Consider the following 19,432-nt stretch of genomic DNA (forward strand, 5'->3'; position numbering starts at 1 on the left):
GATTATATGTTAAATAGATTGGTGTGGTATATAGTTATTTAGATAAATTGGTAGATACAAGTAGATGCCAATATATATACCTGTATAGTATAATAAGATGAGACACAGAAAATGGAATTCATGAGCCTATTCAGAACCACTACATTTTGACTCATCATGGACCTCTACCTTACAGGTGAGATGCCGTACAATCAATTGTCATACATTATAGGTACAGAAACGTCTCCTAAGATAACCTCATTTCTCACTAGCTGTTTTGTTTATTTCTAAAGAATAAATAGTCTTGTGAATTTCATTTTTGCCTCATCATTTTATATAAACTCTGTAGGTTCAAAGGAATTCCTGAAGTAAATCTAGTGGCATACACTTCCAGCTGTGTGAAAAAGTGTCACACCCTAGCAGTTGAGGGAACCTGTGGAAGAGGTAGGCCCAGGAAGACCTGGGATGAGGTGGTGAGGCATGACCTTCAAACATTGGGCCTCACCGAGGCAATGACTTCTGACCGAGACCTTTGGAGATATGATGTGCGTGAGAAGACCTGACAAGCCAAGTGAGACCATAACCCATGGCCTACACCAGTGGGTGTAACCAGCCCACTTATAAGTACCCCTCATTCATTGGACAATAAACTTTACTTGCAAAGACCTATTGAGGCAAGTGAAATCAAAATCAAAATCAAAATCGCTGACATGGCCAATGACAGTACTGCCTGATTGGCACTCGTGCCTGTGGAACGCTAAAAGCACATCCTAGCGTGATCGTTGCTAGGGCAGCGGATTGGCTCCCATGCTGGTGGCATGTAAAAAGCACCATTCAAGCGTGATCATTGCCAGTGTCGCCTTACCGGAGCATGGTCGTTGCCAGTGCTGCCAGACTGGCTCCTGTGCAGGTAGCATGTGAAAAACACCTTTTGAATGTGGTCATTGCCAGAACCGCCTGAATGGCTCTTGTGCCAGTGGCACGTAAAAGCACTCACTACACTCTTGGAGTGGTTGGCATTAAGAAGGGCATCCAGCTGTAGAAACTTTGCCAGATCAGACTGGAGCCTGGTGCAGCCTTCTGGCTCACCAGTCCTCAGTCAAATCGTCCAACCCATGCCAGCATGGAAAACAGACGTTAAACGACGATGATGATGATGATGGTGAATGAAGACACTAAGCTTGCAGAATCTTTAGAGCACCAGAAAAAATACCATACTGTATTTATTCCAGTTCTTTATGTGCTGAGTTCAACTCCCACCATGGTCAACTTTGCTTTCATCCTCCGAGGCTTGATATAATAAAATACCAGACTAGTACTGAGTTCATTTAATTAACTAACTCCCTTCCCAACATTTCTGGATGTGTACCTACATTAGAAGCAATTATTGCTAGCAACCAGAGACATGACAAACACCAATGTGACAACAACTAAAACAACCCTCACCACAACCACAACAATAATAACATCAATAAACCATAACAATTGCCACAACTTCAATTAACACAATAATTATCACTACTGCCATCACAACAATCACTATTATCAATATAATAAAACAAGCACTGACACTACAACCACACCAATAACTTACTTTTGATTCCTGGTCCAGCCTCCATTCCAAGTCTCTCAGCTGATTTGCTAAACTGTTCTTCTCTTTCTCCAGGATTTTAACATACTGAGGAGTAATCTAGCAAAGATAAGATAAGGAATAATCTAGAAAAATTTAAGGTGTGAAGCAATCCAATAAAGGTAAGACAAACAGTAATCTAGCAAAGACAATGCAAGGAGTTATCTAGCAAAGATAAAATGATCAATAATCTTGTAGTGATAAAATAAACAGTAATCTATTAATGATAAAATGAACAGTAATCTAGTAAATATGAGGTGAGGAAAAAATGAGGAATAATCTAGCAAAGATGAGTTGGACAGTAATCAAGCAAACACAAAGTGAGGAATAATCTAGCAGAGATAACCTGAATAGTAATCTATCAAAGATAGAGTGAAAAGTAATCTAACAAGATTAAGGTGAGGAGTAATCTAACAAGGATGAGTTAGGATTAATCTAATAGAGATGACATGAGGATTAATCTAGCAAAGAGAACATAAGGAATAATTTGGCAAGAAGTATGTGCATATATGTGTTCGTATGTGTGTTTGTGAGTATGTTCTAATGTGTGTGTCTGTATGATTCTGTGTATGTAGGTATTTGTGTGTGCATTTGTTTATTTGCATATGTGTGCAGTGTTTCAACTACACAGAATGCTCTTTAGAAATAGCTAGTAGAATCCATTATCTAGGTGACTAACTATTAAGGTTGAGGTTGATATTGCAAAAGCATATAACCAGATTTAGTATGGAGTAGAAGAGCTCTTACTGTTGCAAGTATCAATAAAGCTTTCTCTCTGAGTGAAGGACAGATTATCTGATGCTTGTATACGAAGCACAATATTGCACAGTAATAAACCATGGGGCTAAACACATTGGGCGCACTAAGGATGGTAACAACGAAGCTACTGCAATGGATTTGCAATATGAATATACATGAATGATGCAACACAGGTGAACTGAAAGAAAAAGTAAATACAGGTCGAATCAGATGTAGTGTGCAAGAAAGAATGTGATGCATATGGGGGATGATAGATGAGTAAAGATGTGTCAAATAATGTAAGTGGAAGAAGTTGTAGAAGAGGAAGTCCAAAGAAAACATGGAAAAAAAGTCATGGAAACTGATCTCATGTGACTGAACCTAATCTCATGAAGTGATAAGGGACCATAGCAAGTGATGAAATGTTGTGCTGAACCAGAAGCGTTGAAAAATGCACATAAAATGATAGTGATGATGATATCTGTGTTTGCTAATGTATTAATATACTACCACCACTACCACCATTAGCACTATTACAACCAACATCACCATTACAGCTAACACCATATTACTTTTGCGATTATATTCACCACCACTATTATCATTACCACAAGACCCACCAATACCATAATCACCACAATTACTTCTATCACCACTACTATTGCTACAACTTCTACAAGTAGTGATAGATACTTTGTCAGTCTCAACAATGAGCACCTAATTGTTTGATCAACTAAATTCCTACTCATTAAATCTATATGACTGTGGTTGAATATTCCAGAAAGGAAGAAAGATAGAAAGAAAAAAATGAAAAGTGAAAAGATAAACTGGGGTCTGAAGTGAAGGAATCCAGACAAAAGCCCCCTCGGACAAAAGCCCCATAGTTAAAAATTTTTCAAGGCAGTGCTCCAGCATGGCTGTAGTCTAATAACTGCAGCAACAAGTAAAAATATAAAAAATTCTGGTGTCGATACATTTGACTAAAAATTCTTCAAGGTGGTGCCCCAGCATGGCTACAGTCTAATGACTGAAACAGGTAAAAGGTTAAAAAACAAAAATATAACTGTGGGGCTTTTGTCCACTTCCACACTAACTATGGACTTTTGTCTGAGGGGCTTTTGTCCTGGGGACTTTTGTTCCACACTTCAAGTGAATGCTAGGCAGGAGATAAAACAAAATATGTCTTACCTATGCACTGGTCAAGTAGAAAAAAGATGAGTGATAAAAAATTTGATGGTCTATTGGTTCCAAAAAGTGTAGAAAGAGAGACAAAATCGAGTATAGAGGGTTGGGGAAGAGCAAGTAGGAAGAAAGAGGAAGTGCAGAGAAAAAAGAGAATAAAGATAGACCGTATGTAGTTGACAGAGATGGTCAGAGGAAGAAATAGAAGGTAGTAAAGAGAGAAAGGCAGCAGATAGGTAGAGAGACAGATAGAAATAGATGGGGAAGGCTTTGTGCACAAGGAGAATGAGGAGAAGGATAGAGAAATGGACAGAAAAGAGAGAAAATCTTGCACCAAATATTGAACATTGTGTGGGGTGCCACTGAGTGGGAACTTAGCAGTGTAGGTGTTCTAACACGTCATATCTAAAGACAATTATAGTTTTCCATTTTGGTGATTCATTGCTAAACCGCTGCCTAATTTAATTATATATATACTACATATATTCTTCTACTTTTTTACTTGTTTCAGTCATTTGACTGCGGCCACGTGGGAGCATTGCCTTAAAGGGTTTTAGTTGAAGAAATTGACCCCAGGTCTTATTTTTTGTAAGCCTAGTAATTATTCTATCAGTATCTTTTGCCAAACTGCTAAGATATGGAGGATGTAAACACACCATCATCAGTTGTCATGTGATGGTGGGGGAGGGGGGTACAAGCACAGGCACACACATACAAATACACACACACAGACAAATATAGTTATACTATATTCTTGCTGACTCCAATTTTCTCAATTATATCTTCTCTAATATATAAAACAGAGATGTCTGTGTATTCGCTTTTCACGTGAAATCGACTTCACCAAATGCTTCCATACTTTTGATGCATGAAAAATTTGACCTCGGATAAATGTTAGGCTCTTCATTTGATTTTTTTTATTAAAAATAAATAGTAATGCTTTATATTTAAGATTCACTTCTTTAAAAAGGTTCCTCAATGTCAACTTCCGGTATTGACGTAACAACGACAAAAAGCTTCACGCTCTATTTTGACGTTTTTGTACCAAATGCTTACATACTTGATGAAATGTCAACTTCCGGTATTGACGGAGCAACGGCAAAAAGCTTCACTCCTTATTTTGACGTTTTTGTGTATTTGCTTTTCAAGTGAAATAGACTTCAACGAATGCTTCCATACTTGTGATGCATGAATAATTTGACCTCGGATAAATGTTAGGCTCTTCATATTTATGATTCACTTCTTTAAAAAGGTTCCTCAATGTCAACTTCCGGTATCGACGTAGCAACTGCAAAAAGCTTCACTCTCTATTTTGACGTCTTCATTTCAAGTTTTAATTCACTATTTGCAAACAACTACGATAAATTACTGAAAAGAATATTTACTAAGTCCACAAATTTAAACATTCCGTACAAGAGCTTTTATTTATACGAATTTTTCATTTCATGTTTATTTCATTCATTCTTCGCAATATTCTCTCTCAAAACACGCACGCGCGCGCCCATACACACGTGTGTCTTTGTAAATATGTTTGTATACATTTATGTATGTGTGTGTTTGTAAGAGACAGAGTGTGAATGAGTCAAGGGATGTGTTGTCATATGCATCCATCATTTTTGGATGTATGTGTGCGTGTGTGTGAGACAGAGTGTGTAAGCGGTGTGTAAGTAGTATTTACTCTCTCTCTCTCATACGCACGCACACAGATGTATGCATATTTATGCATGTACGTATACATGACAACAAACCTCTCTCTCTCTCTCTCTGTCACATATACACATACGTCCATTTCATCTGATGTGTGATACTCTCTGTGTGTGTGTGCGTGCGTGCGTGCGTGTGGGGTTCCACAATCGCCATTTATTTCAATTACTCTTGTGAGGATATTCACGTAAATCATTTTTTTCATTTAATCCCCATTTTAATTTTCGTAAAAGTTTCCAAGTAACAATGAGGCTTTTTGGCGCATCTTCAATTTTCCCATTCATGAGAGGCGCCCAGCCATCATTCATTTGAGAGTCCATCTACAGAATGTCCTCAAATTTCTATACAGCATATTTTGCTTTTTTTCTTCCAGTATATAAGCAACAATTTCATTCCCGGGCAACGCCGGGTGCCTCTGCTAGTGTATATATAATTTCAATACTGAGCAAATAATTCAGGAGAAAAAATAATTCATGAAAAATAATTTGTGAAGTATCATTAACTCTGTTATTATCTAGTAACAATTTAAAAAATGATAATAACAGAATCAATAATATAGGCAATTGCAGGTCCCCAAAAAAGCATTAAATAGCTGAAGGATTAAAATTAATCAAAGGACATGCTAAGTAGGTCTACCTGCTGGAAATAACAGTCAAAACTCTTATTTAAATCGCCAAAATACACTGATGATTTCTACAGAAATCAACTGTCCATGGCAGAAACTGGTCCACATGAGTCCAAATACTTGAATGTATGTTGGGAGATTGTCTTAGCCCGTTTGCCTTCAGACGGTTGATTTCTATAGTTATCATCAGTGTATTTTGGCAATTTAAATAAGAATTTTGATTGTTATTTCCAGCAGGTAGACATACTTCGTGTGTCCTTTGATTAATTTTAATCCTTCAGCTATATATATATATATAGTGAAGCTACTTCTATCACGGTTATAAATAGTAACAAAGGCGAGCGTAGCAGAAAGCAGCTTGCTGTGTCATCACCTGACTGACTATTATTTCGGCGACAATTGTCTCCACACCGTTTCCGCCAGGACGCAAATTGACCAATCATAGCCTCTAATAAGGTCACGTGAGAGTGTTTTTCTGATGCTTTTCTGGAGCCCCTATTTTCCTATAAATAGCCTAAATTATCCCCGCCAATTCGTCGCGGCTCAGATCTTGTAGGATCTGGTCGTTTGACCACACACGCGTAACACAGCACCAACCAACCAGCCAGTTCCATCGACGACATCAACAACCACTTCAACTACGTACTACTAGCACCGTCGCCAGCGTCAACGTGACTTCTACACGTACACAAGCTACCAAACAGCCACCGCAGCTTCTCGACCCTGTTTGTGTGATTTGCTCACCACGAAACCAACAGCCAGAATTCAGCCTGCGAAGAACATCTGTATTCAAGAACCCGGCCCGGCATAGAAGCCCCAACATCACGACGAGTGACCGCTCTGCCTTAACCTTAAATTCTTATATGCAGACACTTACTACTGTGTACTCTAATTAAGAACTGGTAAGTTCTAATCCGTGTTACTGACTCTTATCAATACTATGTATCACTCGCATTCACATACATGTATTACTTGCACACACTCTTTTGTTTTCATGACGGCCAGTCTTATATTGTGTTTTATTATGTCGCATTCACACTCACACACAGACATACAATTTAATGCTCCAATAAATCTTACTGTTATTCATCTTCATCGGTTGCGTTTCTATCGTCTTCCTTACTGGCATTTCTTAGTTCTCTATGTTATAGTATTATAGCATATTCATCATTTGTGACGCGTTAAAAAAGGAGCCTGTTTTCCATTTGTCACCATTTCTCCTTTTTGTTCGCACGGTCGTTCTTACATATATATATCTATAGAGTATTAGGTGTGATGTACAGAATTGAATATTAAGAAAAAAAGTCGTCGGAATTTTGGAAAAAAAATCCTTTTATTTCTTCATTATTATTATTAGCGGTTTTGTTTCTCTCTAGAACTTGTCAAATACAATTTTGTGAATGTACAAACAGCTTACGCAGTTTGCACCCTCATATGCAAACTTAGTTATGGGATACTTGGAAGAAAAATTTAATGAGGAAGCAGAAAAAGCTTTTGACCAGAAATACAAGAAATATATCATTAAACAGTAGAAACGCTTCCTTGATGATCACTTCATCTTCTCTGACAAATCAAATGAAGATCTGAATATATTTAACAATATACTGAACACACTTCCCCCATCCATCAAATTCACAACAGAATCCAGTCGCAATGAACTACCATTCCTGGATATCCACACAAAAATACAGAACTCCACAGTCACAAAAAAACTGACACACACCAATATTTAAATTTCTACTCTTGCCATCCATCACACATCAAAAGAAACATCCCATACAGCATGGCAAGACGCATCTGTGCTATAATAGCTGACCCCAAAATAGGTGAAATCCAACTCAACGAGCTCAAAGGCTTCCTCACAATGCAGAAGTACCCTTTGGGATTAATTAATGAGGGAATTAAAAAGGCAATGAAATTGAACATCACCCAACTACGGACACACAAGGAAAAGGTTAATGAAAACACAATTCTGTTCATTAATACACACAGTCCTGGGATAACCAGCATCTTTCATGCCATAAAATCGAACTTACCTATATTCCTACAAAGCCCCTATATGAAAACTCTGATTGAAAAAAACACCTTACGGAATAACAGACACCAACCAAAAAATCTTAAAAAACACCTCACAAGGGCAGAATTCAAATCAGAGAATGAATCAGAATTCTTAGTAAAAGAATGTGGAGATAGGAGATGTGGAACATGCAACAATATCAACAACTTCAAATACTTGGAAAGTAGTTCCCACATAAAATTCAAGAGCGGATCCCTTTTCAAAATAAATGCAGATATGAACTGCAAAATGCAAAACCTCATATACTGCATTACCTGCTCAAACTACAAAGAAAATTACGTTGGTGAAACAAATAATTCCCCCTTCCAACGTGCAAGAATCCACAGGCAACGTATCTGACAAGAAGAATTACGCTAAATTCCGGAAACAGTTCTGCAGAACTGTTTCCGGAATTTAGCGCGCCAGAGCTGAGACATTTGAAAATAACCCCAATGTAATCGGTAGAACTGTATGTACGTCAAATTTTATGAAGACAGATTGTATTGATGAACCACGGACGTTTTTATGTAAGTAAAAAAGTTGATGGGGAAACCGGTATACGATTAATTCTTTATTTTGTATATTGTCAATTTGTCTTGCCCGCTTATGTTCTGGTGTTTGCTGAATTTTTTCTGGAGAACATTATTTTTCTTTGTGGTTAGGTCGTTGATGACCTTTTTCTAGCATATCGGATGTCCACTTAGTGGTCATCCCTTCTTATATATATATATATATATTTGTAGTGACGCTTTAATAGCAGACGACATTCCCGGAAAGCTTATCCACGCATGCGCAGGGACTAGTTCCGGAAGGAACACAGGAAGTCTCATGCGCATGCGTAGTCATCGATATCCAAGCTTCGCGCGGATTTTCATCCTCTTTCACCCTGGCCGACGAAGGGCCTGGACGTCGTACCAGCCTCTCTCCAACATTCCAACTCTGGAGCTACACAAATAACCACGCAACTTCATTGACGGCGTCTCAGTAACCAAAGGGCGAAGTGCTGCCGAATTTTATTGTAATAAATATTGTTGTGTTGATAGTTCAGAATCTGCGTTCAGTTGTTTCTTCAAGAAATTTAATGTACGGAAGCGGAGTACACCTAATGGTGTATAACCACTTCCCTACAATTGGTGACCCCGACGTGATTCGGTTCAACCAATTCCCAACAATTGGTGACCCCGAATAAAGAACAACTTCAGCCGAGAATTCTGATCTGCCGACCAATAATACTACACGAGCCGCCGCTGACATAAGTAAATACAGCATTTCGAACAGCTATCCAACCAAGAACTAACCGGATAACTCTATTGAAGCCCACACGAGCAACGTTTTTCGACAGTCATAGATTGAACTTTCTTCGCACGCCCCCAGTTCTACACATGCACCACAATATTATGCCTTTAGAGTTATTATCATCATGTCTGTGCCCACTTAGCTATTTTTCCCGATTCTGTGTACGTCGGATGTCAACCCATGCTCTCTGCGTTCTTGTCAGACACAACTCATCTCTGTTCGACCCCAGGTTGGTCACGAAGTTAACAGAGAAAATTGTCTGTCCAAGGCAACGCGCCAGCATGCCACACTGTCGTCGTTCGGGCTAATCTTAGCAAATGCCCGCGACAACAAACACAGACCTCGTTTCAACAGCCATTGAATTCGTATGCTTCACGACGTTCAACTTCAGGATTGCCTCTACATTCTCATCCATCACAAGTGAAAAGCTAAGTAAATTTTCCTACGTTAAAGTTTTTCATTTTGTCAATAACTTCCAGAGCCTAACCCTAACCCTAACCAAAGACTTCTTTGCGGTTGAGACCTTTGTGGTTTTTCACACAAAAAACTTCACGGTTATTTCATCCTAACAACTTTTTGAGCAGTTTTCTACATGTTTCACGAAACGTCAATTCATTCTTACACAGCATCCTCTACTTGCTGAAAATAGAAGTAAAATGCACAGTTACATTTCAGTGAGTACATAACATTTCTTGATGCTTACTTGTTCCCAGTTCAGCATTTTTCATCACCTCTCCGTTTCTCTCGGCCGGAGAATGGAAGAGTTCTGGCTTATCTTTATTTGCACGGGATCTTTTGGTCATTTTCGCTCGCAGCTCCGAATTCATGACAGCATTTTCAAGCAATGCCACTCAACGGTATCTCTCAAATAGACGCCCTGTCGCGCCTCAGATCCTAGATCTGGCTGGCGTTGACCACACACGCGTAACACAGCCAGCCAGTTTCCAGCGACGACATCAACACCATCGTACAACTACGAACTACAAGCATCGCCCCCGACGTCGCCAGCAGCAACACGACACTACGACTACCAGCATCGTCCCCGCCAGCGTCAACATGACTCTACACGTACACAAGCTACAGCTACAGCCAGTTTCCAGCGACGACATCGACAACGGCATCGTTCAACTACGAACTACAAGCATCGCCCCCGACGTCGCCAGCAGCAACACGACTCTACGTACTACCAGTATCGCCAACAACGTCAACATGACTTCTACACGTACACAAGCAACCAACATCAACAAGCGCGGTTTTATCTCGACCCTGTTAGAGTGGATGTTTCCACTCACGATCAATAGACCAGAGCTAACCAGCCAGAATATTCCGTACCAGGTAACACAGGTCCCAGCATCCGACGCTCAACTACAGCTCTGCTCCTTGACCGCAACTTCCTGCGTATGAACATTCTAAATCTCCTTGTGTAACTTTTATACGAACTGGTTTTCTCTATCTCAGTGTTTTAAGACTTTTTCACAGTCTATGTTACAGACACTTTTACTATGTTCTGTTTTCTCTCACACACACACTTGTGCACTCATATATTTTCTTTCCTTTCAGGAAAAAACAAAAAAAATCAGACTTTTACATTGCGTGATTCCAGTTTCCTGGACAGTTGTCATCACGGTTGTTTTGTCATTGTCAATTCATTTGTACATTGCATGCATGTATCTCACAATTCTTTGATTTTTCTTTGTGCGTGTTTGTGCCACATCTTGTGGGTGGTTTCGGTGGCCATCTTGCCTCAGACGTCCCTCCAAATTTTCTATTTTCGTGCTTTTGGCACTCGAGGGGGAGCCATGTAGTGACGCCTTAATAGCAGACGACATTTCCGGAAAGCTTATCCACGCATGCGCAGGGACTAGTTCCGGAAGGAACACAGGAAGAGTCTCATGCGCATGCGTAGTCATCGATATCCAAGCTTCGCGCGGATTTTCATCCTCTTTCTCGCTGGCCGACGAAGGGCCTAGACGTCGTAAGCAGCCTCTCTCCAACATTCCAACTCTGGAGCTACACAAATAACCACGCAACTTCATTGACGTCGTCTCAGTAACCAAAGGGCGAAGTGCTGCCGAATTCTATTGTAATAAATATTGTTGTGTTCATAGTTCAGAATCTGCGTTCAGTTGTTTCTTCAAGAAATTTAATGTACGGAATGGTGTATAACCACTTCCCTACATATTCGTTTTATTTTACTTACTGATTGATTTTTCAAATTGTTTATTTGTAAATATTATACTAATGTATTTTCATGCAGAACTACACTTTATCAAAAAATTCCCTCCAAAAATGAATGTTTGGAAGGGATATATTCTAAATATAACTCAAAGAGGAGAGAAAGAAAGAAAGGAGGAAAAAAGGAAAGAAGAAAAGAAGGGGAAAAAGAGAAATAGAAAGAAAGCAAAAAACTTTTCTGTGATGACCAAACCACACCTGTTTTATATTTTTATTTGTTTATTTATTTACTTTTTTGAAGAGGTCACCATCCTTAAACCCATCCAATACAATGGTAAAAGGAAAAATAAATAAATAAATGGTGAATAGGAAGGTGGACGCCCATTCTCCCTCTCTTACTCCCTACCCATCTGTCTGTCTGTCTGTCTCTCTCCCTCTCTCTGTCTATCTCTCTCTCTCTGTCTGTCTATCTATCTTCTATCTATCTGCTGGACGGACGCTAGTCAAATGGGCTCCATGTAAGTTGGCCATTTTTACATGTTTAAAAATCTTTATAGTAAAATATCTTGTGTTTAAAAGTTGTGCAACAACATTCACTACAAAACTTGATAAATATTCACATAGAATTTCGCCCCTTTTTGAAGGTTTTCGTGGATTCATTTTAGCCATTTTTCATTTCGAAAACGGCAACTGGAAACCATGTGGCCAGCGCGCAAGTCATGCGGAAAGCTAACGAGGCGCTGCCGCTGCCATTAGCTGCTGAACCTGACAGCTTGAATGCCGCTGTCACTACCACCACCACCAACAACAACAACAACAAAATTAATGCCGCAAGGTCATCCACCATCACCATCACCAAAGACATCAACTTAGATTTTCCTCCACTCTGGAGTGAACCACACGTCGATGAAATATGGACGGAGGAGAGAAATTTAAAAAGAACGAATAGAGACGTAAACATGAATGCCAGTACCACCACCAACTCCACTAAAACAATAGCAACAGCAACAACAACAACAATAAAGCTAATGCAGTATGGCTATCCACCATCACCGCCACCAAAGACATCAACTCTGCCGTCAACACCAACACCACCACTACTACAACAACTTCTGCTGCTACAACTACCTCCTCTGCTACCGACACCACCACCACCAGTGACAACAACAACAAAACAAATCAAATTTTGCAGAAGCCTTAAAACAAAAAAAGACCATACTACACTTCACAACATGACAAATAAAACAAAGTCCTTCTTAAGTCAAGAAGGTTCAAATCTACACCTCAACATCCCACAAAATATAGACACCACACAAAAGAGAACAATTGTGTATAAAATCATTAACGTGAAAACACGCAGACTCAGTAACTGATAGAAAAATATTTGCATCTGATATGGGCATATAAGAATTATGTAAACTGGCGAAAGAGATATGCAACAATACAAGTTCACTTCGACAGCGAAGAAAAAGCCAAAGAACTCTCAACACTCACCCTACAGTCTGAGAAACTAATTTTGATTCCAACATACCTTGGTCAATGTGTGACCAAAATCTCGATCAAAAATGTCCCTCTGAAAGTAGAGTCACAATGGCTGTTGTCCGCCATTTGTTACAACATGGACGAGAACATAAACATCTTGGAGATTGCTGCCTTAGAACAACAAAATTGGTCAGAAAAAACGATTCAGTTGCTGATGCAAATAGATCAGGATTCAATCAATAGCATCCCACACCAAATTGAGCTGCCAGACGACCATAACCTATACGTGGTGGTAGAAGGTAGGAGGCCTTGCTGTTACTTATGTGGCAGCGAAGAGCACCTAAAAACTGATTGCCAAACAGCAAAGAAACAACAAAAACAAGAACAACAACCACAACAAGGAAAAAGAACCCTTACTACCCACACCACCATCAACACAGAGGACAAGCAAAGGGAGTACGACAAAACAAACACACCAACCAAACCCGCCAACACCAACAAATGAACATACAACAGCACCTGGAAAAGCACCAACAACAACAACAAGAACTAAAGAAACAGAAAAACCAAAAGACAATACAAAAACCGATTTCCCTTCCCCTACACCACACACAAACAGTCAACAACCAACATCAATGAAAACAACACAACCACTTACACAAACACACATAAAAGCTTACAATATGCCCCTACCCCCTTCCGATTCCTTAGAAATTTCGTTGGAAGACGAAATCAGTGAGGAATGGCAAATAGCCAGAAAAGGAAGGAGGAAAAGAAGCAAAAACGAACCAAACCAAATGCAAACACGAACAAAGCAGGGAGATATATACAATTCCTAAAGACATTTCGAAACCTAACACAAACAACAGCAACACCAACACCACAAAAATATATACAGCAACCATGCTCAAAGCCAGAGACATTAAAAACACAGAGTTGATGGAATACATCAAATCAAAAACAAACCTAACAAAAGATGACATAAAAACAAATTACCACCCACACACAACACCACCAGAACACATCAAAATACTACACATCTCACCAGGCCTACACCACACACTAAAAGGCATTTACCCTGGTGCAGTTGATAAATGCCAGAAATACCTTTCGAAAAAACTTTATTGGGATCTCCTCGACAACAAACTGAAGGAGAAACCAAAAACTTTCAAGCAGTAACTCTCTGTTCCTTTCATTTGTGTTTTAACTCACTAGGATTATGATCAAGATTGGTTGTGTGAATGTGCATAAATGACATAAAGTCACACAAGTTAGAAATCATAGTCATAAGTGATACCAGACTCCATAATCCAAGGGCCCTAAAGTCCATGTTTGGTGGACAGTTCAACATTTATTTTTCTCCCTGTCTGCCGAGAATGAGCGGTAGTGGCATGGCAGTACATTTTTGCAAGAGTCTGGATCATGAAGTAAAGACAATATTCGTAGACCTGGAGGGCAGACTGGTCGTCCTGGATGTCGATGGCAGCAATGGCTGCACTTTTCAACACGTATCAGTCTACGCACTGTCTTTAACAGGTTGGCTGGATTTCTTTCGACGTCTAGAAGTATTCCTAGGAATGTCTCGTCCTTTACTTTTAGTGGGGGATTGGGGCAGAGAAAGGAATAGATGGGGATGCAAATGCCTCAGAGACCTGCTCAGACGCTTTTAACTGTCTGACAGGTATTGACTTGACCACCAGAATGCGCCAACGTGGACATCGAGCAACCGCACTGGGTCATCGAGATCGTATCTAGATATGATGCTGTGTAGGACAGTAGATAGAGATAGTGTAGGGTATCCACAATTCCACATAATCAGCTACATGAATCACAAACTTGTGCTGTGTATGCTAGACTTAAATAAGACACATAAGCAGGTCCCAGTTACTGGAAACTGAACGCGTCTTTCCTGTCGAGACAGGTTTTCAGAGACCGGATTAGCACACTAGTAAAGAGAGCTTTGACGGGAGCCATCATCAACAACAAATGGTGGTTTGCCCTCAGGGGAACAATAAAAGCAGAAGCAATTAGGTATAGCAAAGCACTAGCCATAGATAGAAACAGAGTAGAGGGTGACCTAGTTAAGAAGCGATTAGAAGTGGTATCATATCCGACGTTTTGGCGGCGAGGTTGACCCTCGACCAATACTTCAACGCCAAACATGAAGGGTGTGTTGTCAGGGCTGGGATGTGTGCTCTAAGGAACGAAGGTGCTGGAGCTGTGTGAGAGGCCCGGGTGCAACAAAGCCATCATTCAGTCTCTGGTAGATGAACAGGGCCAAGTAATTACTCGAGCCAAGTAAAATGTGTGAGCCCTTTCAAGAGCATTTTGCCTGACTGTTCGGGATGAGTGGTGAAAATGCAGGGTGGACTTCAGTGCCTACCTGCACAGCTTGCCATGAATCTTGACAAGACAGGCAGCATGCTTGTGAAGGTGCCATCACGTCGCCGGAAGTGCAGGATGCGATGGCAGAATGCTTGAGTGACAAATTGCCGGGTTTGGAGCGGAGGAGCCATAACACTGCTGAAGAAAGATCCTAACAAGAGGGATGTAATAGATAACTTTAGGCCCATCACTTCTGCTCAATGCAGACTTGAAAATTTTGGCCAAGGTGTTAGCAAAGAGGTTGGCGCTTGTCATCGAGAAATTTGTTGACAAGGCACAAACGTGCACCGTACCGGGCCGGAGCATCCATGATAACCTCCATCATGGACAGGGTAGTTAAAGAACCTGGCATGGATGGAGCCCTGATCAATTTGGATCAATCCAAAGCTTTTGATAAGGTAGACCATTGAGGCTATCCTCATAGTGGCTGGTTTCAGCCCCGTCTTCCACAGCTGGATAGCTGCCTTGTACAGAGGCATCTGTTTGGTAATTCGCATGAATGGACATCTCTGGCTCTACGATGGTGAACAGGTGTGGTCGCCATTTGTGAGGCGCACTTTCACACAGCTCATCTCCATGACTGAACTGCAGTCATGGATCAAAGAGAGGCTGAGGAAGGGCGAATGGCACCACGAGTGTCGCATTGCTCTCGAGCAACTATGCCATCCCAGGTCGACCTTGAGCAACTGCAACACAACCAAAGCATTCTATAGGGAATTAGTGGAGGGGAGGTACGATGACAATCTCTGGGCAAACCAGGGCATCGATGAGGAATACCTGATCCGCCTGTTCAAGACAACTTTCGGGCCGGGACCTATGGACAACTTCCAGAGATCCCTGGCCTGGCAGTGCTATCGAGAAGTGCTACCCATTCAGGATAAGCTCTACAGGCATGGCTCAAGACACATGGGGCCGACCTGCCCAAGATGCGGTCAGAGTGACGAAACCATTCTGCACACACTCGTACAGTTTCCAACCATTTCCGACCTGTGGACCTATGTTGAACAACTGATATCACATGTGGGATGAATTGGTTTATCAACTGAGTCTATCTTGAATATTGTCGCACCACCTTCCTTGAAGCGGGAAGGAAGAGCCACTTTCATTGTACTTGTGGCTATGGCAAAAGAATGTGTATGGTGGACGTGTCTGAAAGGTCTAGAGACAAACACTTTCCTCTCTGGTGAATCTCTCATCAACTTCTTCAAGTATCACTTGAGGAGGAAGGTGAGAATAGAGAGGGAAGTTTTGTCTAGTGAATGTTTCAAAAAAAGATGGGTGAATGTAGCAAGGATGGCATGTATGAATGACGGAGCCACTTTGAACATAATCCTATGATCCACAAAAACAAAGGGAAAAAGAGAGTCACTTACTGTAATGCATTTTTTGCATGACATTATTGCCCGAGGTTACCGTGGTCTTTTCTGTAGTCTTTTCTTTCCATGGATAAACCTAATCTGTTTTCCCTTTTACATTATGACATTTCTGTGATGCACAATCCCTATTGATCGGTTCCCCCCTCCTTTTTTTTCCCTTCTTTCCATGATCCATTTTGATTGAAATTCTACCCCACTTTTTTTTTGCTTCTCTTCCCAAAAAGAAAAGCTCTACTTTGTATTTTGTCCCCTCTGTGTTCAGCCCTGTGTGGCCAATAAAGAAACATATCTATCTATCTATCTATCTATCTATCTATCAGCCTATCTACCTACCTATACTTCTATCTATCCATCTCCATTGTATTGGAACCTCATCTAAAAAAACAAAAACAATGTTCTCTTCTAAACAACCCCCCCCCCAAAAAAAAAACATCTGTTTAATATAAATGAACAAACTGTTTGTACATTCACAAAATTGTATTTGACAAGTTCTAGAGAGGAATGAAAGCGTTAATAATAAAGAAATAAAAGGATTTTTTTCCCAAAATTCTGACAACTTTTTTCTCAGTGTGTGTGTGTGTGTATATATATATATGCATATATATATATATATAAAGTCAAAATAAGCAACAAGGATATCCAAAGTTAATGCAGTACGACCGTTTCATGCGACTCCATTTAATTAAGCAATGTGAACATTACATCAAATGTAAAATGCAGAGCAATCCTCAGCTGCACAAAGATATAGAAATTTACTGAAATTACATTTCAACAGAAGCACATATTTTTATAACTACATTTAAACTCTTCAAGTAGAAATACAAAAAACCATTTTGACCTAGCCAGACCATACAGGCTAGTAAATAATTCTAAACAGATTTTTACCTAGGTGCCTTATGTTAATACTTCCCCTGCTCCATTACAAACTAAACTGATCTGCTAGTAGAGACCCCCCCCCCCCACTACCTATAGTAGTTTGTCACTAAACCTTAAGAAATTTTATAACTATATCATCCATGTTTAGTGTCTATACTTTTTACCCCTTTCCCTTTCCCTACAAAGAAAATGCCAGTGCCCTCTTAAGCTTTGAATCACTAGGTCTGATAAGATGATCCATAAATCAGAAACAAAAAATGAATAAAATCAGTGACAGTTAAAAATCTGTATGGTCTGGCTAAGTCAAAATGTTTTTTTTTGTATTTCTACTTTTGTATACTACAGTTTAAATGTAGTTATAAAAATATGTGCTTCTGTTGAAATGTAATTTCAGTAAATTTCTATATCTTTGTGCAGCTGAGGATTGCTCTGTATTTTACATTTGATGTAATGTTCACATTACTTAATTAAATGGAGTCGCATGAAACGGTCGGACTGCATTAACTTTGGATATCCCTGTTGCTTGTTTTGACTTTAATCACCTTATTTTGAAACTGTATGGATAATACCATACTTAATTCTGGTGCCTAAACTTAAGTACCATATTCACCTTGAATCTAAATTTTATATATATATATATATATATATATATATATATAGGGAGAATTCACAAAAAAAAAACAAAAGACGATGACAGGTGATGTAGAAAACAAACAGATGTATTAGTATAACATGTTCTGGAAGTGAAAAAGTTTTTAACGTTTTGAGCCTACACTCTTCCACAGAAAAGAACTCGGAAAGAAACAAGGAGAGAAAAAATCGTATATATGTATACATATACACACACAGAGTGAAACAGACAAATTGATTAAAAATAGCACAGAAGTTAGCAATTTGAAAAATCACATACAAGTGGTGGGGAGGGTGGGGGTTGCTACAGTGGTGGCAGCATAAGATGTATGTTTTGGCATTGGCTGGTGCTGCCTGTACAAATTACATGTTTTGTCCCAGGTAAATGAGTGAAATTGCAGTTACTGCATATACATAGTCCCTTGCATTGAGAAAACTGGCATATTTTAGGGTATCATGCGTTTATAGATTTTACTTTATTTACAGTTCCAGATATATCATGGAGCTTTGAGGTAAACATTCAAATCGAGGTGGACAGTGGTGGGAAGAAAGGCATGATAGTAGTAGTAGTGGTTATGGTTGTAGCAGTAGAATAGTATAATAATGATGATGATGGGTCAGTTGTAGTATTCAGAGAAAATGAAGAATGTGGATAGCTGGACAGTGAAGGGCTTTTCAGTCATCAATTATGCTGGTTTTGAGGAGTGACTGTACTACTGGTCATGCTGTTGTTGTTGTCATTGCTGCTGCTGCTGCTATCTATGTATACTTTAAAATTTGATGTTGACAATGCTTTAATTCAATAGTATATCCTTCTAGAGAATTCTTTTGGAAATTTTATAACCAGCTTCACCAGTTAACATTTTGGACATTTTATTTATATATTTTTGTCCTTTGTTCTTGTTTGAGAAGGAACCTAACTTCAAGCAATTTTTTACAGATCAATTTTTAGACACTATTTTCTAAACCTGGCAAAATATGTAAGGAATGCAAATTTTGATTTTGCATCCCTTACGCCCCTTGTTCCTGGGCCCTTGTCCACAGGTATATGTACCCTTAACATAACTGTCAGACCAAATCAACATGATGACAAGAACAGGCTTTTGGTGTAGTCCAGATAGATGAAGTGAAGAGAAAGAGAAAAGAATCAACCCCAGTACTGGGCTGGTACTTTATTGAATCTTAAAGAATGAATGGCAAAGTTCACCTAAGTGACATAAGCTAAAAGCACAAAAAGCTGAAACAATTTTATCTGTTACTTTAATCACTCAGCCAGTTTGCCACCTTACTCTGCCACC

At 39.6% G+C, this 19,432-nt stretch overlaps 1 protein-coding gene across 6 annotated transcripts in view; it reads right to left on the minus strand.

Annotated features, from left to right (window-relative positions):
* LOC106870161 (coiled-coil domain-containing protein 169) overlaps positions 1-19,432 on the minus strand; it is a 310,407-nt gene that overhangs the window by 157,570 nt on the left and 133,405 nt on the right. For 5 of the 6 annotated variants that reach the window (XM_089361602.1, XM_089361601.1, XM_089361603.1 and 2 more), the window contains exon 5: positions 1,574-1,669. The exons of the other annotated variant lie outside the window; for it this stretch is intronic. In XM_089361602.1, coding sequence (XP_089217728.1) covers positions 1,574-1,669 — 96 coding nt within the window. The remainder of the gene's footprint in view (positions 1-1,573; positions 1,670-19,432) is intronic. 6 annotated transcript variants of the gene reach the window in all.

Source organism: Octopus bimaculoides, chromosome 13 (genome assembly GCF_046866305.1).
Source record: "Octopus bimaculoides isolate indiv1 chromosome 13, ASM4686630v1, whole genome shotgun sequence".
Taxonomy (NCBI): domain Eukaryota; kingdom Metazoa; phylum Mollusca; class Cephalopoda; order Octopoda; family Octopodidae; genus Octopus; species Octopus bimaculoides.